Source organism: Acanthopagrus latus, chromosome 23, assembly GCF_904848185.1.
Source record: "Acanthopagrus latus isolate v.2019 chromosome 23, fAcaLat1.1, whole genome shotgun sequence".
Classification (NCBI taxonomy): Eukaryota; Metazoa; Chordata; class Actinopteri; order Spariformes; family Sparidae; genus Acanthopagrus; species Acanthopagrus latus.
The window spans coordinates 21,657,119-21,675,649 of record NC_051061.1 but is presented as its reverse complement, the minus strand read 5'-3'; the positions used below and the strand labels follow the sequence as shown (position 1 = coordinate 21,675,649).

The 18,531-nt window shown below is 45.6% G+C and overlaps 1 protein-coding gene across 6 annotated transcripts in view; it reads left to right on the top strand.

The window, feature by feature from the left end:
* Positions 1-879: 879 nt before the first annotated feature.
* si:ch211-114m9.1 (rho GTPase-activating protein 44) overlaps positions 880-18,531 on the top strand; it is a 35,294-nt gene continuing 17,642 nt past the window's right edge. For 2 of the 6 annotated variants that reach the window (XM_037089956.1, XM_037089957.1), the window contains exons 1-9: positions 883-1,410; positions 15,544-15,583; positions 16,373-16,492; positions 16,586-16,662; positions 16,774-16,885; positions 17,029-17,105; positions 17,194-17,308; positions 17,480-17,548; positions 18,354-18,435. In XM_037089956.1, coding sequence (XP_036945851.1) covers positions 1,358-1,410; positions 15,544-15,583; positions 16,373-16,492; positions 16,586-16,662; positions 16,774-16,885; positions 17,029-17,105; positions 17,194-17,308; positions 17,480-17,548; positions 18,354-18,435 — 745 coding nt within the window. In that variant the 5' untranslated portion in view covers positions 883-1,357. Of the gene's footprint in view, positions 1,411-15,543; positions 15,584-16,372; positions 16,493-16,585; positions 16,663-16,773; positions 16,886-17,028; positions 17,106-17,193; positions 17,309-17,479; positions 17,549-18,353; positions 18,436-18,531 lie in introns of all 6 variants that reach the window. The other 4 variants (XM_037089955.1, XM_037089954.1, XM_037089958.1 and 1 more) reach the window with 4 other exon arrangements.

The following is an 18,531-nucleotide window of genomic DNA, read 5'->3' as shown; positions in this document are numbered from 1 at the left end:
CCTTGCAGAAACTCAAACTCAGAATTTTAATATTTGCAATATTAATGAGGTAATAATACAAACTCTGAAATATTTATTACATCCATAACTGAATTTAAAAAAAACTGTTCTCAGAGGAAAATAAGATCCCAGAATTTAGTTTAGTTCATTTAGTTTTTTCAGTTTGATCAAAATGTCTTCCCTAAAACTACGTACTGCCCCTTTAAGTGGAGCTTCTACATGCACATGATGTATTTAATCAGGTGTTTGATATTCAGGCACTTCACATAAAAACAATGCACCAAGTCATTTAATTTATACACACTGACCATTTACATTTATGGATGGATAAATTGAATTAAAATACATCACGTCAACAGTTTTAATTTATCTTTTTCTGTAGAAGAAAACAGTTTCTCAGAAAAATATGAATTATTCTAATTATATCCATCAATGACATTATGAGCAGCACAATTTTAAATGAGTATATTTTAATTAGTGCCACTCCACCTGTGGCTGTATTGGCGCCTGACTGACACTAGGTGGAGCTGTTAACCAGGCTGATCCACACTGATGGAGCTTTGTTGGTCACTTCTGATCATCTTTGTGTTTTATGATCACTTTCCCGCTGTTTCATGATAGAAAATACAATTATTTCACATTTATTTTATCTCTGAAAACGTGACAAAGACACTAAAACACAAAATACTAACTATCATATTTTAATGTGTTGTTATTTCTCTCTTCATGTCCATCACTTGACGCGCTCAGACAACACGTGTTTATGTATTTTTAATGTATTTATAACAAAGCATCCTCCACTTCTCTGCAGCACCGGTGCAGGATTGATCACTACCCATAATTCCACCGTGATGAGTAATCAACCGCTCTAATCTGGACTAATGAATCAGATTAAATCACTCATTAGGACACATTCCTCTCTGATCACGCCTCACAGTCCTCTGTTGTGGGGGAACCGGCGAGATTGGATTATTTGTTGAGCGTCAGCCTCGCTTTTTTTTTCCTACATTTCCCATACTGCACCGCTGCGCAGCCGCTACTTGTCGCTGCTGTCGCTCTCCGGCTGCCTGTGAAGTGCCCGCGGTGAGCTGGTCCAGCATCCCTGCGCAGGCAGCGGGCAGCAGGCAGGCAGGCAGCGGGCAGCGGGGTGACGAGCTGTTAGAATAAACCAGGTGAAAATATGTAACTGCGGGGAAAAAGCTTCTGCGTCGGCGGCTCGCGATGAGGGAAGGAAGACATGGCAGATTGGATTTCGCGCTGCGCCTCTGTGGAGCACGGACCGTTGTGTACTGAGAGAAATAATGCGGAATATTTCCCCCTGTAGGTGTTAACGCAGAAAAAAAAAATAAAATACAAGATGAAGAAGCAGTTCAATCGGATGCGACAGCTCGCCAACCAGACGGTGGGAAGGTAAGAAGGCAAACCCCCTTTTTTTATTATTATTATCCTCCCTCCTGTGCGCTTATTCTCACCGGGCCAAAGTGAAAGGAGGGAGAGACCCCCCTCTCCTCTCCCCCACCCCGCGGGTAGGATGGGAATCATGACCCATGCAGATATGCTTCTGTGTGTGTGTGTGTGTGTTCTCCTGCATATATATCATAGATGGTCAGTGCTTTGCGTGTTGAAAATAAGGGGGACAAAAGAGCAGCCCGTGTTTTAAAACGCCTGTGGTGCTCCTATGCGTAATGTCCATTGAGGCTACCGCAGAGGAGAGTGGAGGCGCATTGCCCCAGTGCGACCTGCCCACGGAAACACATTAAATATAGACGACGGCAGCATCACACAGAGACCTTCTGTACGCAGCGGCGGGGTGTCACCTGCCGGGGCTGCGTGATGGTGATGGTGAAGTTAAGGTGCGATTACATTCAGAAGCTGTCAAGGAGGCGTGCGTGATGCAGACGGATGCGGTGCGGGGCGAGAGGAGGAGGAGGAGGAGGAGGAAGAGGAAGAGGAGGAGGGGAGGCAGAAAAGGGAAAAGGCGCAATGTTTTCATTACGCAGTAACATCAGCTGTGAGGAGGGAAGCACCTCCTGGGCGGGCGGGGAGGAGAGTGTGTGTGTGGGGGGGGGTCATCAAGTCCGTGCATTCCTGAAGGTCGCAATCCACATCTGGATTATTTTAATCTACAATTTCTCTGTCTGAATAATCCTATTATGCCACTAACGACCAGACCCGAGGATTCTCCCCTACAGTCGTCTACCTGCGCTGCACCTGGGCGTCTCTGAGCCCCTCCCCACCCTCAGGAGAAGATGCCTTGTGACCTTTCACGCAGGTCCCCTGGGTTTATCCCTCTTCTTCCCCCCCCTCCACCACCACCACCACCCTGCTGGCTCACCTCGCAGGGCGGCAGAGCAGCTTGTCAAGCAGGAGGTGTTCTCTGCTCAGTCAGTACACAGGGAGGGTGGAGGAGGAGGGAGGTGGAGGAGGGAGGTGGAGGAGGGGGGATTAGGGCCAGGAGGTGTGTGGGTCATCATTACGACACACCTTGCAGGCTGTGTTTGTGCTATCAGTTACCTCTTTGGTTCAGGCTGCTTTCTCCAATCCTCTCTGTGTGTGAGTCATTAGTGTGTGTGTGTGTGTGTGTGTGTGTGTGTGTGTGTGTGTGTGTGTGTGTGTGTGGGTGTGATTCTGGAAATGTGTGTGGGCTTCATATGAGCAGAGAAGGTGAGGCCGTGTGTGTGTGAGAGAGAGACACACTCCCCTCCTCCAGTGCATGCCGCTGCTGTTACGTGAGCGATATTCTTCTCACCCTCGGCCCGTCGACGTGGTTCTGTCGGTACCGCCGAGCCGTAACGAGCTCCAGAACGCAGCCTTCGCCACAAACTCTCCTCAGCACGTTCTCTCAAGAGCTTCTGAGACTTTATTTGAGCTTCGTATCGGGCCGAGAAGTAACAGGTGTGACCCTCCGGTGACCTTGAGCAGAATCAAACTTTAGCTGTGCCACGCAAGAAGACATGAGAGGAAAGCAGTACCATCTGTACCGGGTCTCAGTCATGGCACCATACGGTGCTGTGGAGGAAACTGCCCATCAGACACGTTCTCTGCTGCAGAGAAAACAACAATCTGGAGGAGTTCGTGCTCCCTAAAGGTCGGCATGCTGTTCCTGTTTGTTGCCATCTTGTTTTGCATGTATTTGAAGTCACTTTTCTTCTCTTTTGGTGAAGTTTACACCAAGAGTAGTCGACTGTTTTACCTTCAAATAACAACACAGAAATCATTTTGACTATATTAGAGTGAATGGTGCCTCTCTCTTTCCCTCTTCACCTCCTAAATGCCTGTTCTTGCACTACATAACCTGGGTTGATGGGCCACGATGTCCCTCAAGAAGCGCCGAAAACTTCCCACCGCTACGTCAGACACAACCAACCGCGGGTCTTTAGTCAGCTGTCAGAGGAACAAGGTCAGGATTCTCAGTGGAGGCTGAAGGATGAAGTGCAGAAGAGTCAAGCTAGAGAGTAATCACATTAATCACATGCTTATGACTCTCAGATCTAGAGCTAGCAATGGTGTGCGGCTAGGGGAGAAGGCTGCCAAGCCAATGACCCCAGTTCAAGACTGTGTTCCAACATTTGTAAGGGTCAATATATAGATATATTTACGGCGAAACTGGAACACTTTCCAGCTACGTCTCTGGCCACAAAAACTAGATATTTTTTATGGGAAGTCAAGAAACGTGGAACTGCATTGTAAAGAAATGTTAAGTTTGAGGTATCACACTGTGGAAATAGTTATTCTGGCTACTGGGTTGGTTAGCGAGCGCTTAGCTAAATAAAACATCAGAAGAATGCTGAGCTAGCCTTGTTGTCTTTGGACTAGTCAGTAATATTAGCTGGTTTGATAAGTCGTGTCTTGCGCTGTTGGACGTTTCCTTTGGTCGCCTGATGCGTCAGACGACACCTGAGAGCGAGTGAATGTGAATAAACGTGACGCTTCTCCAAGACGCCAACAAACTCCGTCTTTTCCCTTTCGTTGTGTTGATTGAGAGACTCCTAACAGCAGAAATCGCATGCTGTGTCAGTCTTGGTTCTGTACATTTGCCCGTCAAAAAATGTTTTCATGTTGCAAAGAAAATAACAATCTGGGGGAGTGTGTGCTCGCTAAAGGTCGGCATGCTTGTTCCTGTTGATTGCCTCTTGTTTCTGCATGCATTTAAAAAAATCGCTCCCTGTATTAACAGAGTTGAGGATGTGTTGTGCTGTACGTGGCTCGTTCTCTTTGTGTTTGCATCCCGACCATGAAGGGCGACGATGTCCCCTGACAGAACCACCCACAGAGCAGAGACGTGTGAGTGTGTGTAGATGCTTTGACATTCGTGTCTGTTTGGATACGTATGTCCTTGTACACAAACACACACACACACACACACACACGGTGTGTCGGTGTGTTAGTGCAGGATCAGCGGGCGGGGTCAGACGAATGTGTGTGAGTGCAGATTAATGAGGCGTCTTAATGTAAACATTCACACACAGCGAAGCTTTTCCCATCATGCTGCAGTTCAAGGCAGCGCCTCTCTCCTGCGTGTAGGAGGGGAGGACGCCATCGCCACTTTAATGGCTGTTGAACACACCCCGCAGAGAGAAACCGCGCATGTTGACTGAAACGGAGACGCTTCGGTTTGAAAGTCTCGCCGTCTTTTTTTTATTTCTCTCTCCACTGGCCGGCTGTGTGGGATGAAATTCTCGTGCTCCTGGTTGCAGTACAAATGTTACCCCGCAAAGAGAGGAATAAATTAGCAAGCCAGGACAAAAGCCTGTTGATTAATGAGTTCACTTAGGGCTGCGAGATACGTTATGATTGCATAGTTATTTAAATATGAGACCGTGGCTTGATACCATTTCCAGGTTCGTCCCCTGCCTCAGGTGTTTCAGAGGCCCTTCGTCCCTCAGAACAGAGTTTTAGGCGTTATTGGTTTAAATCTCCCCAATTAAATGTGACAACTGCTTTAAAACCATCACATCAACTCATTTGATGTTGACTGTATGCCGATGATTCCTCCTATCAATCAAGTAAAAAAGAGCACTGCCTCATTACCTGGACACTAGCGGTGCATCGTTGGCTAACATTAGCCACCTGTGCTCACCTGCACTGATATTAGAGGAGCGGCACCAACTGCAGCGACTTCACTGCCGGACTTCAGTTAAATTTCAGGCCTCACGAGCCAAATCAGCTATAACAATATTTCGTTTGCTAGCTAGCTAGTTAGCTACCAAGACATCAGCAAGCTAGTAGCGACTGTGCGTCTGAGAAAAGTCTGTTTGGAGCGCCGTGTAGCCCCGAATCGTTACCCTACACGTCACCCCCGGCACAGAACTAGGGGCAAGAGTTTTATTGAAATCTGATTTAAATTTCGGACTAGATTTTTGATGTACAGTTACATCGTGATGCGGCACCGGCGTTGTCTTCTCCTGGTTTTAAAGGTTAGCTTACCGGACTGTTCTGTGTGGACCCACTTGTTAATTAAATCCACATTACTGTTGATTATATATCAGAAATGCAATATCTGTAAAAGTAACAATAGTTTCCCCATGACATTTTCAAAATGTCCATATTAAGGTATTTGTTAAAAAATATTGTGATATTTGATTTTGTGAAGTTTAACCTTAAAACTCTGCGACACTATATTTAGTCCTGACTTCACACATCACAGTTCTGCTCCATCTCATGCTCACTGGCTCTTCAGATGCTCGACTCTGCTGACTCAAGCTCCACAGGCCTCGTAGTGGATCGGGGGGGTTACCGCGTCGGTTTGACCTCGGCGAACCTCGGCAGTCTCACTGGAGCCGTTAATACCGCGGCCCGGCCCCTCAGCCTCCTTCAGACCAGCTCAGCAGATCCACAGGAAGCGAGTCCTGTTAGCATCTGTGTGACTTTGATAACAAGAATCTGAGTGTGTCGTCATTAAGATGTAATTAACGAGCTGTTACAGACTTTTAATCCAGTCGTCTTTCTCCGGCATGAATTATCATGTGGAAGCACATTTCTGCCAGATAAAGAAAAATAGATGAAAACTGAGCTGAATAAAGAGAGAAGAAATAATTATATGGGATAAAAAGGTCAAACGAAGGCTAAATTTCAACTTTTTCTCTTTTCATTTTTAATCAAGACTTAATTTCATCTTTTTTCTCAAGACTTTTGTTTTGAAACACTTCTTATTTATTGAATTTTCAACATTCAGGGACAGAAAAAAGACGACAACCAGCGCGGCAACATGACTAAAACAGATAGATAAATGCATACGATTATTTAATAAAGAAATCACCTGAGGAAACATGACTGATAGATTCAGTGATATCAGATTCAGTTTACAGCAGAAAATAGCTGAAGGATCAGTAAAATGTTTTTTTCCCTCCGTGTTCGGACATAACACATATAAATCCTTTCTTAGCTTGTTGTGATGATCCACATATGTCTTAATTTTCCATAAAATTAATGAAAATACCTCGTTATAACCTTTAAGAATCTCAGTGAGATAAAGGAGGCCGTCTCTCTACTTTTAAAGCACTGGGATCGTCGAGGTGAATCCACGCCCGTCATCCTCCCTCCTGCACGTGACACCTCAGTGTTTCACTCCCATCGGCAGTGAAAACAGTGCACAAGTTTTTTTTTTTCTGTGTCTTACATGTGATGGAGATTGAAGGTCTTTTTTCAGTGGGGGGTTGGCGATCAGGTGTGCTGTGTCAGCACTCCTCTGGCTCTCCGAGGCTGCTGCTGCTGCTGCCGCTGGGTGAGATCCACATCATGTGATCTGCAGCTTGACCAATCAACCTCTGTGGAGCTGCAAGACCTCATACTGGATGGAGGATGTGCAGCCATGCATACGCTATAGCTTAAAGAAGTGTGTTATGGTGCAGTGGGAGAGACAAAGGGCTGTCAGAGCGCTGCGAAGAGAGAAATCATCCCTGGATTTTCTCTCGTTTTGTCAAATTAAGCTGTTATTTTTGGTGGCGTGGCTTTGAATTCACAGCTGAGCGCCTCTGCAAAACAATCTCCACGATCTAAACATTCATTCATTCAAGTGTTTGTCTACATTGTGATTTATTTAACGTACCAAACAAGCCGGAAAAAGATTACTTCATTCCAGCCAGCTCCCACCCTCCGGTTCTCTTGACCTATTTCTGTATTCCCAGCTCTCTGTCCTATCTGGGTCTAGGACAGCCGGGTAAAAAGTCCTCGATACGCGTCTGTGAGACTGTCACACTGATTTCACACATGAAGAAATGAAAAACTGGCTTTTTTTTTTTTTTACCCCCCAGTTCTTTTGACTTGATAAGGACGCCGTCTGTCTCGGGCTACACCCTCCTGACAAATTGCCTCCCGCCTCCGCCCGCCCTCACACTCTGCACCACTCACCTGGGTGATGTTCACCAGCGGGTAATGGCGTTCTTCCTGCCCCGTTCCTCCAGGGCGGGCCGTAACTCACCACTCCACCGTGCAATTATGAGAAAATGGCAGCCACTTGTGGGCTGGCAGATGAGTTGTAGATGCTTTTCTCTCTCCCGCATTGTCTCACTTTTACTCTCTCTTCCTCTCCACAGTGTGACGCAGTCTGTGGATGTGTCGCAGCCTCTCATAGATTTCTAGCATTTATGGAAATCATTTATAGGCAGTGGAACATATAGAGAGAGGAGGACGGACACATGGCAACAACAAGAAATGTGTCTCTGCCTGTTTGCGTATGCATGAGTGAGAAGTTGGCTTGTTAGTCGTGATACTCTGGTGGATTATCAGAGATCAATATTCAGTTTTTTGACACTAAGATTTAAATTTTGACTGCAGATGATTGCTGATAATCACGATCAGGTATCAGCCCTGAAAAAGAACGCATTAGTCGATCCATACTTTCCAACATAAAACCATCAAACGGTTGATATATTTAGGTTACTTTTTTAGGCAACACATCCTCATACCTGTACGTTTACGGGTAGTATGTCACTTCCAAAACGACATATTACTCAAAGACAACCTGTTTGCTTATACTTCCAATCGAAGCAGCATTAGACCAAATCACCTGATTAATTTGCCCCATGAGCAGGAACGTGGCAGCAGTGAGGAGGAAACACATCAGGTTATATCGTGCATGTACACGATATATATCTCCATATTTTTGAATGAGATTTTTTGATAAATAATCATCAGTAGTGTGGAGATAAAGAAAAGTGGGTCATCAGAACAAGTAGGACAGTCTGATAGGTTCAGATATGGAAATCGCTTTACTGTAACGCAGCCTTTAAAACCAGGAGAAGACAACACTTATCGTATCAGGATATAACGATGCTCATAAAAGGGGGACAGAAAAGAAAATCTTCTGCATTAATCCGGGTCGTTTGAGTCTTGTAGACAAATTGCTGTCAGCAGAAAACACGGCTGCCTCTGCCTGTTTCACTTGAGCACCTCTCGGCCAGGATGTGATACTGAAAGAACATATGGTCGCTGACAGGTAACACGAGACGTAGGAGGCAGCACTGTTGCATGCTAAAGCAGCATCGCCTCCTCCTTCACCTCCTCCTTCACCTCCTCCTCCTCCACCTTATTCATCTGGGCAACAAGGTGGAGGTCTCTGCAGCTGAGAATCACATTGTTGAAGTACACTCACACTCAAGGTTCCTTCATTGCTAGTGTGTTTTTTTTTTGTTGTTTTTTTTTTGAGGCATTCATCAGAAATGAGTCACTGCTCGTGTTGGAGATCGCGGGTCTTCTTCTTTTCAAGGCGAAGCTGTGATTGTATGGAGCCATTCAGTGTGAGCATCAAAGGTCCATGTTGATAACCCTCCCATAACCCCGGCAGTGCCAGCTTACTACAGGGAAGAGTCAGTGAGAGGGAGCCTTTGTCAAAAGGGCCATTTTGGCCATCAAAAGACAGATGATGTAATATCAGACAGAAGCGTTGTTTCTGTGCGGCCGACTCCCCTCAAGAGACGAAACCTGCGCTGTCGGTCCGATACGACCTCACATGTAAGAAACGACAGGACGGCTGCTCGCTCCCGTCTGCACTTTGACTTAGTTTGTGTCCTCGTTGATCTGCTGCATGTTATTGAAGAGGGTTTCGATCACGGGGTGTCGGGGTCGACCCAGTGCGCCGCTCATCATGATCTCATCTTCGACAGGAAGTGACCTCGGGGTCCGAAAGCAACGCAGCAAATGAATCAGATGCGATTCAGGCTGCGAGGCGTTCAGGGGCGAGACGGGCTGATCTCATGCACGACAACAAGGACACAAACAACCCACAAACGACTCTCTAAGTGCTGTTACAGAAACATAATAACTTCTGTTTCAATAAGTTTTCCTTTATCACCAGATTAAATTCATGTTTATTAGATTGAACTGTGGTTTATGGAGGTAATATTCTGAGGAGCTGCAGCCAAATCTTTGTCTCTGAAGCAGAAAGTTTAGCAAGAGACATATTTAAAATTCCTGTGAAATGAAGCCCAGAATTACCATCATAACAACCTTGTATTTTGTTGTAAATGACCCCTCTGTTGTACGATAATAATATTCTGCTATTTAAGCAGTTAATAAATAACCAGTCAAGTCTTTAATTCATGTTCAGGAAACTTTCCATGTTTAATTTCCAGTGAATTTCAGCTCTCAGCTTTCCTTCAGCAGGCCACTAAATTAAAACGAGTTGACATGTTTCTGTGCAACTTCTGCTGGTCAGAAAATTAAATACACTTTTTAACTATTTACATTTATTTTCTAGCAGGTCAGTCCAACTTTAGAACAATCCTTCTAAACTTCTCTAACTTGATTCTTCGTAGGGCGAATATAACAATATTTTAAGGCCGTACATATACAATATACACGTCAAAAGGTAAATGCAACTAGCACAATGAGGTTTTTGAAAAATAATCATCAGTAATGTGGATATAAAGACTTAGTGTGTCAGCGCAAGTGTTAGAACATGTAAAACAGTCTTGTAAGTTTAAAATAATGTCACTTTTCTGTGGATGCAGCTTTTAAAACCAGCAAGAGACACATCAGGATATAACAATATCCAGAATCTAAGATTTATGTGATATATGGTCTCATATCATGATAATGTTGTATTACGTAGCTGCACATCCCTTGTTATTATCTTGAGATTAGAATGCAGACGTTGAGCAGAAACCAGTTGGAAGTTACCTGGAAATGATATTGATTAGAAAATTACAAAATTTGTGTTCATGTCAGGGTGATTTTCAGTAAATCTTGAGGTAATAAATGTTGTTATTAAGGGAATGAAATCTGCAGAACTGTGAAGTGTTACTGGAATAAATAATGTAGTCAAAGACGTGTTTAAACGTGAAGTTATTGCTGTGAAAACATGTTCAGAAATAGAAACTCTGAGATCGTGATGTCCAACACAAGGTCTCCTACTGTACGCTCAGTCAGCCGCTGCATTTTTCTGAGCAACAATGAAGTGAGAGTCGCCGCAGCGGAGCGTCATTGTTGTTAGAAATAATGAAGTTCTCCTCTGGAGGAGGCGGGCGACTCCCTATCAGCGTGCCCACTTCCTCCCATTCAGGAATGCCAATAGGCTCAAAACAGGAAGCACTGATCCACTAATAACACATTTCCTGCGTTGTTTACCTCTTTCTCCTGTTAAACGTGTAGAAATTCAGCTCCTTAATCATAAAATGATGATTCTCCATCTTCAGTGTTTCTGTACAGTAGGTGTTAAAAAAAAAAAATCTCCTCATTCGCTGTTGCCTAGAAACGCTCATTTGGTATTAGCTGTTTCATCAAACCTCGTTCGTTTTTTTTTTTTTTGCCAACCCACATGTTAATTTTGCCCAAAAATGGCAGCGAGTTTCTTCTTTTTTGGAACCGACGCAGCACGATGGCTCGAGAAAACATTTTCTCATCCGTTTTCTTCTGGTGGGTGCGCGGCTCTGATCCGCGTCGCCTCGTCCCCCCTGGTGTCCGTTCGATTGCTCTCTGCCGGACGTTTGGCATCATTTAGGTGTTTTGCTGCTCCGGCGGTGTTAAAGCAGTTAAATCACAGAGCGGAGGGCGTCTAGTGCAGATTATTCACCATGAATAAAGTTATTAGAGATAACTCACTGCTTGTGTTTCCAGTGAAACGCTGCTGAATGCTGCAGGCTCTCTCTCTCTCTCTGGGTATGTGTGTGTGTGTGTGTGTGTGTGTGTGTGTGTGTGTGTGTGTGTGTGTGTGTGTGTTGTGTGTGTGTTGTGTGTGCACTCTCTCTCACAGTTTATTCTTGCATACTTAACAGAACTGTGACCTAGTTTTTTTTTTTTTTTTTTTTTGCCGGACAACTACAGTAAGTGGGTTTCTCTGTTTTAGTAACCTTCGCATCCCATCAGCCCCTTCTCTCTCCCCCGCCTCGTCTTTTGGGAGGAGCGGGGCCTCTCGATGCACGGGAATGGTTCTGGGAGGGCGGGAGGGGGCAATAAATGGAGAAATATTCACAGAGCATCCCTAGCATGAACACTGCTGTGTGTGTGTCTGAGTGTGGATCTCATGCCAGCGCTCCGGGCCGTGTGGTGCCCTGCTGAGGCCCCGGGCCACCATTCTGCTCCACTACCCTCCCGTCGCAGCACAGGACGTAGCATCCAGCACGGCTCTCTCAGGCCTCAGAGTTAGCACTGCTGTTAGCCATGCTAACAACCAGAGCATGATGCTCTCTTTGTGTTCAGTCTCAGGTGGACCTGAGGACCGAAAGCCAACATTTGGCTCGCTACCAACGCAATATGTTCAAGACTGGGGATGTTATTTTTTCTTCGCGTTGTGTGATTACGTCCACATGGATTATTCATGCTCTCATGAAGCATGCACAGCACTGAAGGGGGGGCTGAGAGCATGAACGCCCTCCAACATTAACATATCTGGAGATAGAAATATTTATTATATAACATATTTGTCTGGAATGAGAGGCCGGAACGGTCAGCTGGGTATTTGGTGCACACATGTTGCTTCCCGTGTTGTGGAGTTGGAGTGAACTGGAATGTCTGAGGTCTCTGGGAAAATATGCACATTAAAAATGATATTTTTCTATGACCAGCTGTAAATACAACAGCAACCCTCCTTCTTATCAGTGCTTTGTAATCGTTGCCTCCAGAGGTTGAGAAAATATTCGCCCGAGATCAGTCTTGGTCTCAAGAGCCCTTTAATTTGGTCTCAGCCTCAGACTCTGGAGTTTGTCTCGGCCTTGACCTTAATTCCGCCTTAATTGAAGGTCTTAAACCTTCAGTCTTTGTCTTGTCTTGGTCTCGATACGCTCTGATTATGGTCTTGAGTTGGTCTTGTCCTGCCTTGATCTGGATTAGGTCTTGATGCACTCTTGTCTTGGTCTTGACTCGGTCTTGCCCCGCCTTGATCTTGGTCTTGACGTGCTCTTAATCTTTCAAAGTCTTGCTCTTGATTCACTCTGGCCTTGACCTTGATTTGGTCTGAAGCCTTCAAAGTCTTGGTCTCGTCTCAATCTGGATGCACTCTTGTCTTGGTCATGACTTGGTCTCATGTGGTTTTAACTTCCCCACTGGGTAGAGAGGGAGTTATTCAGACTGTGGCGGCTGATCTCTTACTGTCAATATTGTCTCAAATAATTCAGCCTCGTCTTCACTCCGAGCCGTCGTCCGTGTTTGCGTTGCACTGATTTGCAGTTCTTGCTTCACTGATGTACCAGAGAAACAAGCCAGAATTTGTCAGCTTTTTGAATTTATCTTGTATGTGTTGGACTGAAATCTTGTGATGCATTTCAGCACTTTGCTTTAGTTAATTAATCAGTGTATTTATAGATGTGTGTTTTCACGTGTGTGTGTGTGAGAGAGAGAGAGAGAGAGAGAGTGTGTGTGCATGTTTGTATTGAGTCATCAGCACCTCCAGGTAAAGGAATGCCTGCGAAGTGGCAGATGGTTGGCATCAATCTGGCAAAGTCTCTCTCCCCGTCCACGAGCACGCCGCCCACATGGCTGCCAACTCTCCCACGTGTTTACTTTCCTCCCAGGACTCGTTCTGCACACTGTTTGCTGAGACGAATCTTCTCTCCTCACCTCCCAAATTCTCCTGCAAGGTGGCTTTACATCAGGTTCAAGCAGCTCCGGTACCCCCCTCGTGTCCCCGGCCGACGCTGTGCTACTTTGTCTCTGTGTCTTCACAGGCCTGATTATGTACGATACCGCTTCCCTGAGAGGAAATACCACCGACTGAAAACAAACAAGCTGAAGGAACAAGACGCTCGGCTGTCTTTGAAGACCGGCTCCGACCCGTTTGATGTCTGGGTCATAAAGGCCACACTGGTCGTGGTCGGAGAGAACGACAGATGTTTGAATTTTCATTCCCTTCTTGCAAACAGCCAACACAATTAACTAATTGTCTTGGGGGTTTTTGGGGATTTTTTTTTACTGAATCCCTTTCGATTTTCACGATTTTCACTCCCTCAGACGACTCGGCCTTCAGGGAACACACTCCCACACTCAGATAAACAGAGAGAGTGGGTCGCAATAAAACTTTAAGCGTATGCAGCTGTCATATCTGAGCAGGTGGATCCACGTATCCCTGCCAGATATCACTAACAGAGTAGCTCCTCCACATCCGTGCCGCTGCTGGAGTTCCTGTCTCATCTGTGCCCCCATTAGTGTCCCTCAGCTGCCAGATTCTCCCGGCGGACACCTCGACCAGCTATCCGAGGCCTCGTAGACAGCGACGAGCTCGCAGCTGCACACTGCAGACCTCCAGGCACTCGGCGTGGAGCACATGTGACAGCGTGGTGTGCAAGGTCTTTTTTTTTTTTTAATAGAACATGGCGGTTCGGAGAGATTTTTTCAGAGCGAGTCGGAGTGTCGCAGCAGAACGGAGCCAAACTTCAGCGCGCTGCTCGGGTTATTTTTATCCCCCTTTTGTCATGTAATCAGCAATCTGCGATCACACTTATCCTCACAGATCATGCCAGAAATCTCTCGCTCAGCTATCAGTTTCTCTCTCTCCCTCTCAGGCGGGCAGGCACACACACATTTCCTGGACTTTTTTTTTTTTTTTCTTCCTCCATCAGTGAGCAGAGGAGGGCTGAGTGTGATTAGATCCATTGGTACATGCCTGGTTTGACCCAGTTCCCATGACTCCGCGCTCACGTCCCGGCACCGAGAGCGAGGGATGCTAATAACCGACATCGTTAGAGGTTCAGCTTGCTGTTGTTGGAGGCGACGTACGGAACATGTACACACATCACGTCAACATTAAAACCTTTCAGTCCATTTGTTTCCGAAGACATTTTAATTACGATGTATTTTCGTCCGGCTGATGAACAATGGAGCACAAATCGAGGTCTTTTTTCCATTCCGAGTTCATTTCAGATTTCTTTTCTAAATGAACGATACAGAAATAAAAAGCTATTATTCGCCATCGGCGTTGGCACGGTGGGGGCACAATAGCAGGAAGAGGTTGTGCAGACAGGAAGAGGAAGTGCCGAGAGAGTATGTTCGCCCGTGGGTGGTTGCTGGGGGGTCTGCAGGTCTTGGTTTTGACTCCGTTTTGGAGGTCAGAAGAAGTCGCCCCCCCCGTCAGCCGGAGCAGGAAGTACATGTTATCCTCCGGTCTGATTAGATGGCCCTGATAGATCCCGGTTGTTGCTTTCGATACGTGCATTGTGTGCGAAACTACTCAAATCAGACATGTAATATACTGCAGGTGCTCCGAGGAGGAAATCTATCTTTTCTTGGAGGATTGTAAAAAAAAAAAAAAAAAAAAAGAAGCATATTGAGCTCTGTGGGGAAATCTTCTCGCTGTAAAAGAGCCCAAGTCTTAATATATAAGCTCTCTGCACCAAGCTGACACCGTGTATTTATGAAATCCAGTGGTTTGCTTTTTTCCCCGAGCTTATGGCTCATTCAGTCCTCCGGATGAGTAGTTTTATCTGCTTCGGCGGCGCTGCAGCTCTGCCTCTTCTTCCTCCAGTTGTTGGCTAAATCCCCAGTCTGCTGGATTCGCAGCGGGACGAGACGCTCCTCGGCGGAGAAGTGGCGTGATTGAATCGGTGGCCGCCGTCCCGCTTGTTGCGCTCACGCTGGTGTTGGGACACTCCGGCGAGCTGATGATGAATCTGTTGATCTTGTATATTGTCTAAGTCACACAGATGAACTCACATGAGCACCCACATATGCTGCAGAGGGACAGGAGCATGTTGGAGCTCTGCCACACTGATGATGATGATGTTGATGATGTGCAGACAGTCAGCGAGTGAGTCTGCATGAGATGTAACGCAGCTGGGACGATGTTTCACAAACAGGGGAACATTCTGGCTGCTGTGAAATACATTTGGACACGAACGAGACGCGCAGAGAGCCGTAAATCACTTCAGCTGACACGTCGTCATGAAGCTGTATCGAAGGATGGACAGTTAATGTGTTTGTAATGTTGATATCATCAGTTTTTGGACGTTTTATTAATGTTTTTAACCGTTTATAAACCCCTAACAAGTGACTTATTAGTGCTTGAATGAGTAAATATCTTATAATCTGACAGTTAATGTGTTTATGACATCATCAGCTCATGTTCGTGTTCTCGCCTCTGGATTTGCTGACTGTTTTACACCTTTATCTTCACAGGGCGGAAAAAACAGAGGTGTTAAGCGAAGACCTTCTACAGGTGAGAGTGTGTGTGTGTGTGTGTGTGTGTGTGTGTGTGTGTGTGTGCGTAGGCAGGCAGGGAAATCACAACACCTGTGAATCAGACTTGTTGGTCCTTGATTAGCCGACGGTCTCTTAGCAGTCGGTCTTCTCATTGTTCACGCCGAGTTACATTAACAGGTGTGAATAATGTGATTATGCCGCCCGTGAGCCGCGTCTCCAACGTTTCTTTTTGTCTCGTGACGCCTCGAAGCAAAGTCACGGGTCACGTACAGTCAGTGTCTAGTGAAAAGTGGCTCTAAATCTTCAGGTTGTTTCATTTAAACAAAGAGAAAGTCAGACAGTTAAATCTGTTCTGTAGCAGAAACGTTTTTCCCTTGTTATTTTCTTCAGACTCACGATGACAGGTTATTAAAATTATTCTATATTTTGGATTAATCATCAACTGTAACATACAGTAGTGACAAAAACACACAGCATGACACGGCACAACCCAAAACAAAGCTGTTAAACTGCTTGATTTGTCTATTTTGTATTCGAGTTATCATTTAAGTGGTTTTTCAAGCACATTTGCTGATTCCAGCCTCTTAAATTTGAAGATGACACTAGATGAAGAGTCTTTTGGTCTTAAGACAAAAGAAGTCAACTTGAAGACGTCACTTTGTTCTCTGTGAAATGTGCTGAGCATTTATCACACTTCTGGGATATTTTTCAGACTAAATGAGTGATCAAATGACTGTGGAAGTGATGGTAACAGATGTGTGCGAGTGTGCCGGGATGTTTTCTGACGTGTGTGTGGTTCTCCCAGGTGGAGAAGCGTCTGGACCTGGTCAAACAGGTGTCGCACAGCACCCACAAGAAGCTGACGGCCTGCCTGCAGGGTCAGCAGGGGACCGACATGGAGAAGAGATCCGTCAAGTCGCCGTCGGTGAGTGACCGCATCCAACATCCGTCTCACGCCACGTCGTTCGTGATCCGCGTATGAATCTCATCCTCTGATATCGTTTCTCTCTGCCGCCAGAAAAAACTCCCGCTCACGATCCTGGCTCAGTGTATGGTGGAGGGTGCCGCGGTGCTGGGGGACGACTCTCTGCTGGGGTAAGTCATCTTTAATTATTGATTCGGCGATCGGATTCTTCTCCCCCGTCCTCGTTACCCTTGTCTGCATTTTAATTGCGTCTGATTGCGTCTGACTTTCACCACCAACAGGAAGATGCTGAAGCTGTGTGGGGAGACGGAGGAGAAGTTGGCCCAGGAGCTCATCCAGTTCGAGTTCCAGATCGAGAGAGATGTGGTGGAGCCTCTCTACGTGCTCGCCGAGGTAACTTATGGCACCAATTAGGAGCTGAACACCTCCCTGACATGAATTACAGAGCCACGCTCTCTATTTCAAGCAGAATATGTTCTTCATTTACATAAAAGTGCTGCTCTTTTTCTCTCGGCTCTGACTGTAATCCTCCGCAGGTGGACATCCCCAACATCCAGAAGCAGAGGAAGCACTTAGCTAAACTCGTCCTGGACATGGACTCCGCTCGGACAAGGTCAGGCCACGTCCACAAATTCATTTTTGACAAAACAAACGCTCGGGGTTTTAAATGTTTAAATGCGGTCTTCATCTCGTGCCCACAGATTTCATCAGTCGTCCAAGTCCTCCAGTCACCCGAGCACGCTGCAGCCCGGCGCCAAATCCGAGTCGCTCCGAGAGGAGATGGAGGAGGCGGCCAATCGGATGGAGATTTGTAGGGTGAGCCAGTCGAACATTATTCCCGCCTCGAGCTTCTTCGCTCTCCGGTTTGATTTATATCCCTCCTGCATGTATCCGACACAAACGGACCACAGTGCCAGGATGATGTTACAGTCACATGTGGGTGAGATCATTTCTGAAAGGACGGTGTGTGTCTGCTTTCTGTTTCAGGATCAGCTGTCGGCAGATATGTACAGTTTTGTGGCCAAAGAAATAGACTATGCAAACTACTTCCAGACAGTGAGTACACTGCGAACGTGATTAAATATTCTGTTTGTTTGTTTTTTTTTTTGCTGTGTGAAGAAAAAAAGGTTTTTCCCATGAGGGGTGCAGCGATTAAATATTTTACTGGTGATTGTGATTTTTAAAATGTCCTGGTTTTGTAACTTTAAACAACACAAAGAGTTCCTGTATAGCGGTTTAACTTGTCAGTGGCAAAATAAAAGTTAGTGGACGTAACTTTGACGGTTGCCCAGAGGATTTTGTTTCACCCCTTGCAGCCGTGTTGTGGCAGCAGACAAAACTCTGGGTATGAATGAATCATTTACATAAAGAGCTCAGGATTAGAAATAATAGACTTTCCTTTTAACACTCAGTCGGTAGGGAATTTAATATTACGTCTCACTTACAGCCAGCGACAGTAGCTGTGAGTGTAGCGTCGTGCTTTCATGCAACACAAAGTAACCCGAAGGCAACAAAGCAGGAAAAGGAGCGTTTGCAGCGTGTAATCCTCTTAAAGGTGAAACACCTGCAAAAGAGATTTCTCTAATTCCATTTTATGTCTAATTGAGCAGCACTTTTCCTTTATTTATACGTATTATATAGTGCTGTATTATTTCAGTTCAACAAAGAACAGTCGCGGAGACAAAATACAATCAAAACTCTTATTAAAAATGCTCACGTGATTAATAACAGACTGTGATTACAATCATACCGTCAAAATCTGTAATCGCTGCATCCCATGATACCACAGGTTACAGTTAAACATTACAAATGATGTGATAACTTTATATTATAACACACAATCTCTCCTCTCCGCCTACAGCTGATAGAAACACAGGCAGAATATCACAGGAAGTCATTAGAGATCCTTCACAGCATCCTGCCCCAGATTAAAGCTCACCAAGGTGAGTCTTACACTGTGTGTGTGTGTGTGTGTGTGTGTGTGTGTGTGTGTGTGTGTGTGAAGATCTGCTCCAGTTCTGCACCTAAAGCAATATTAA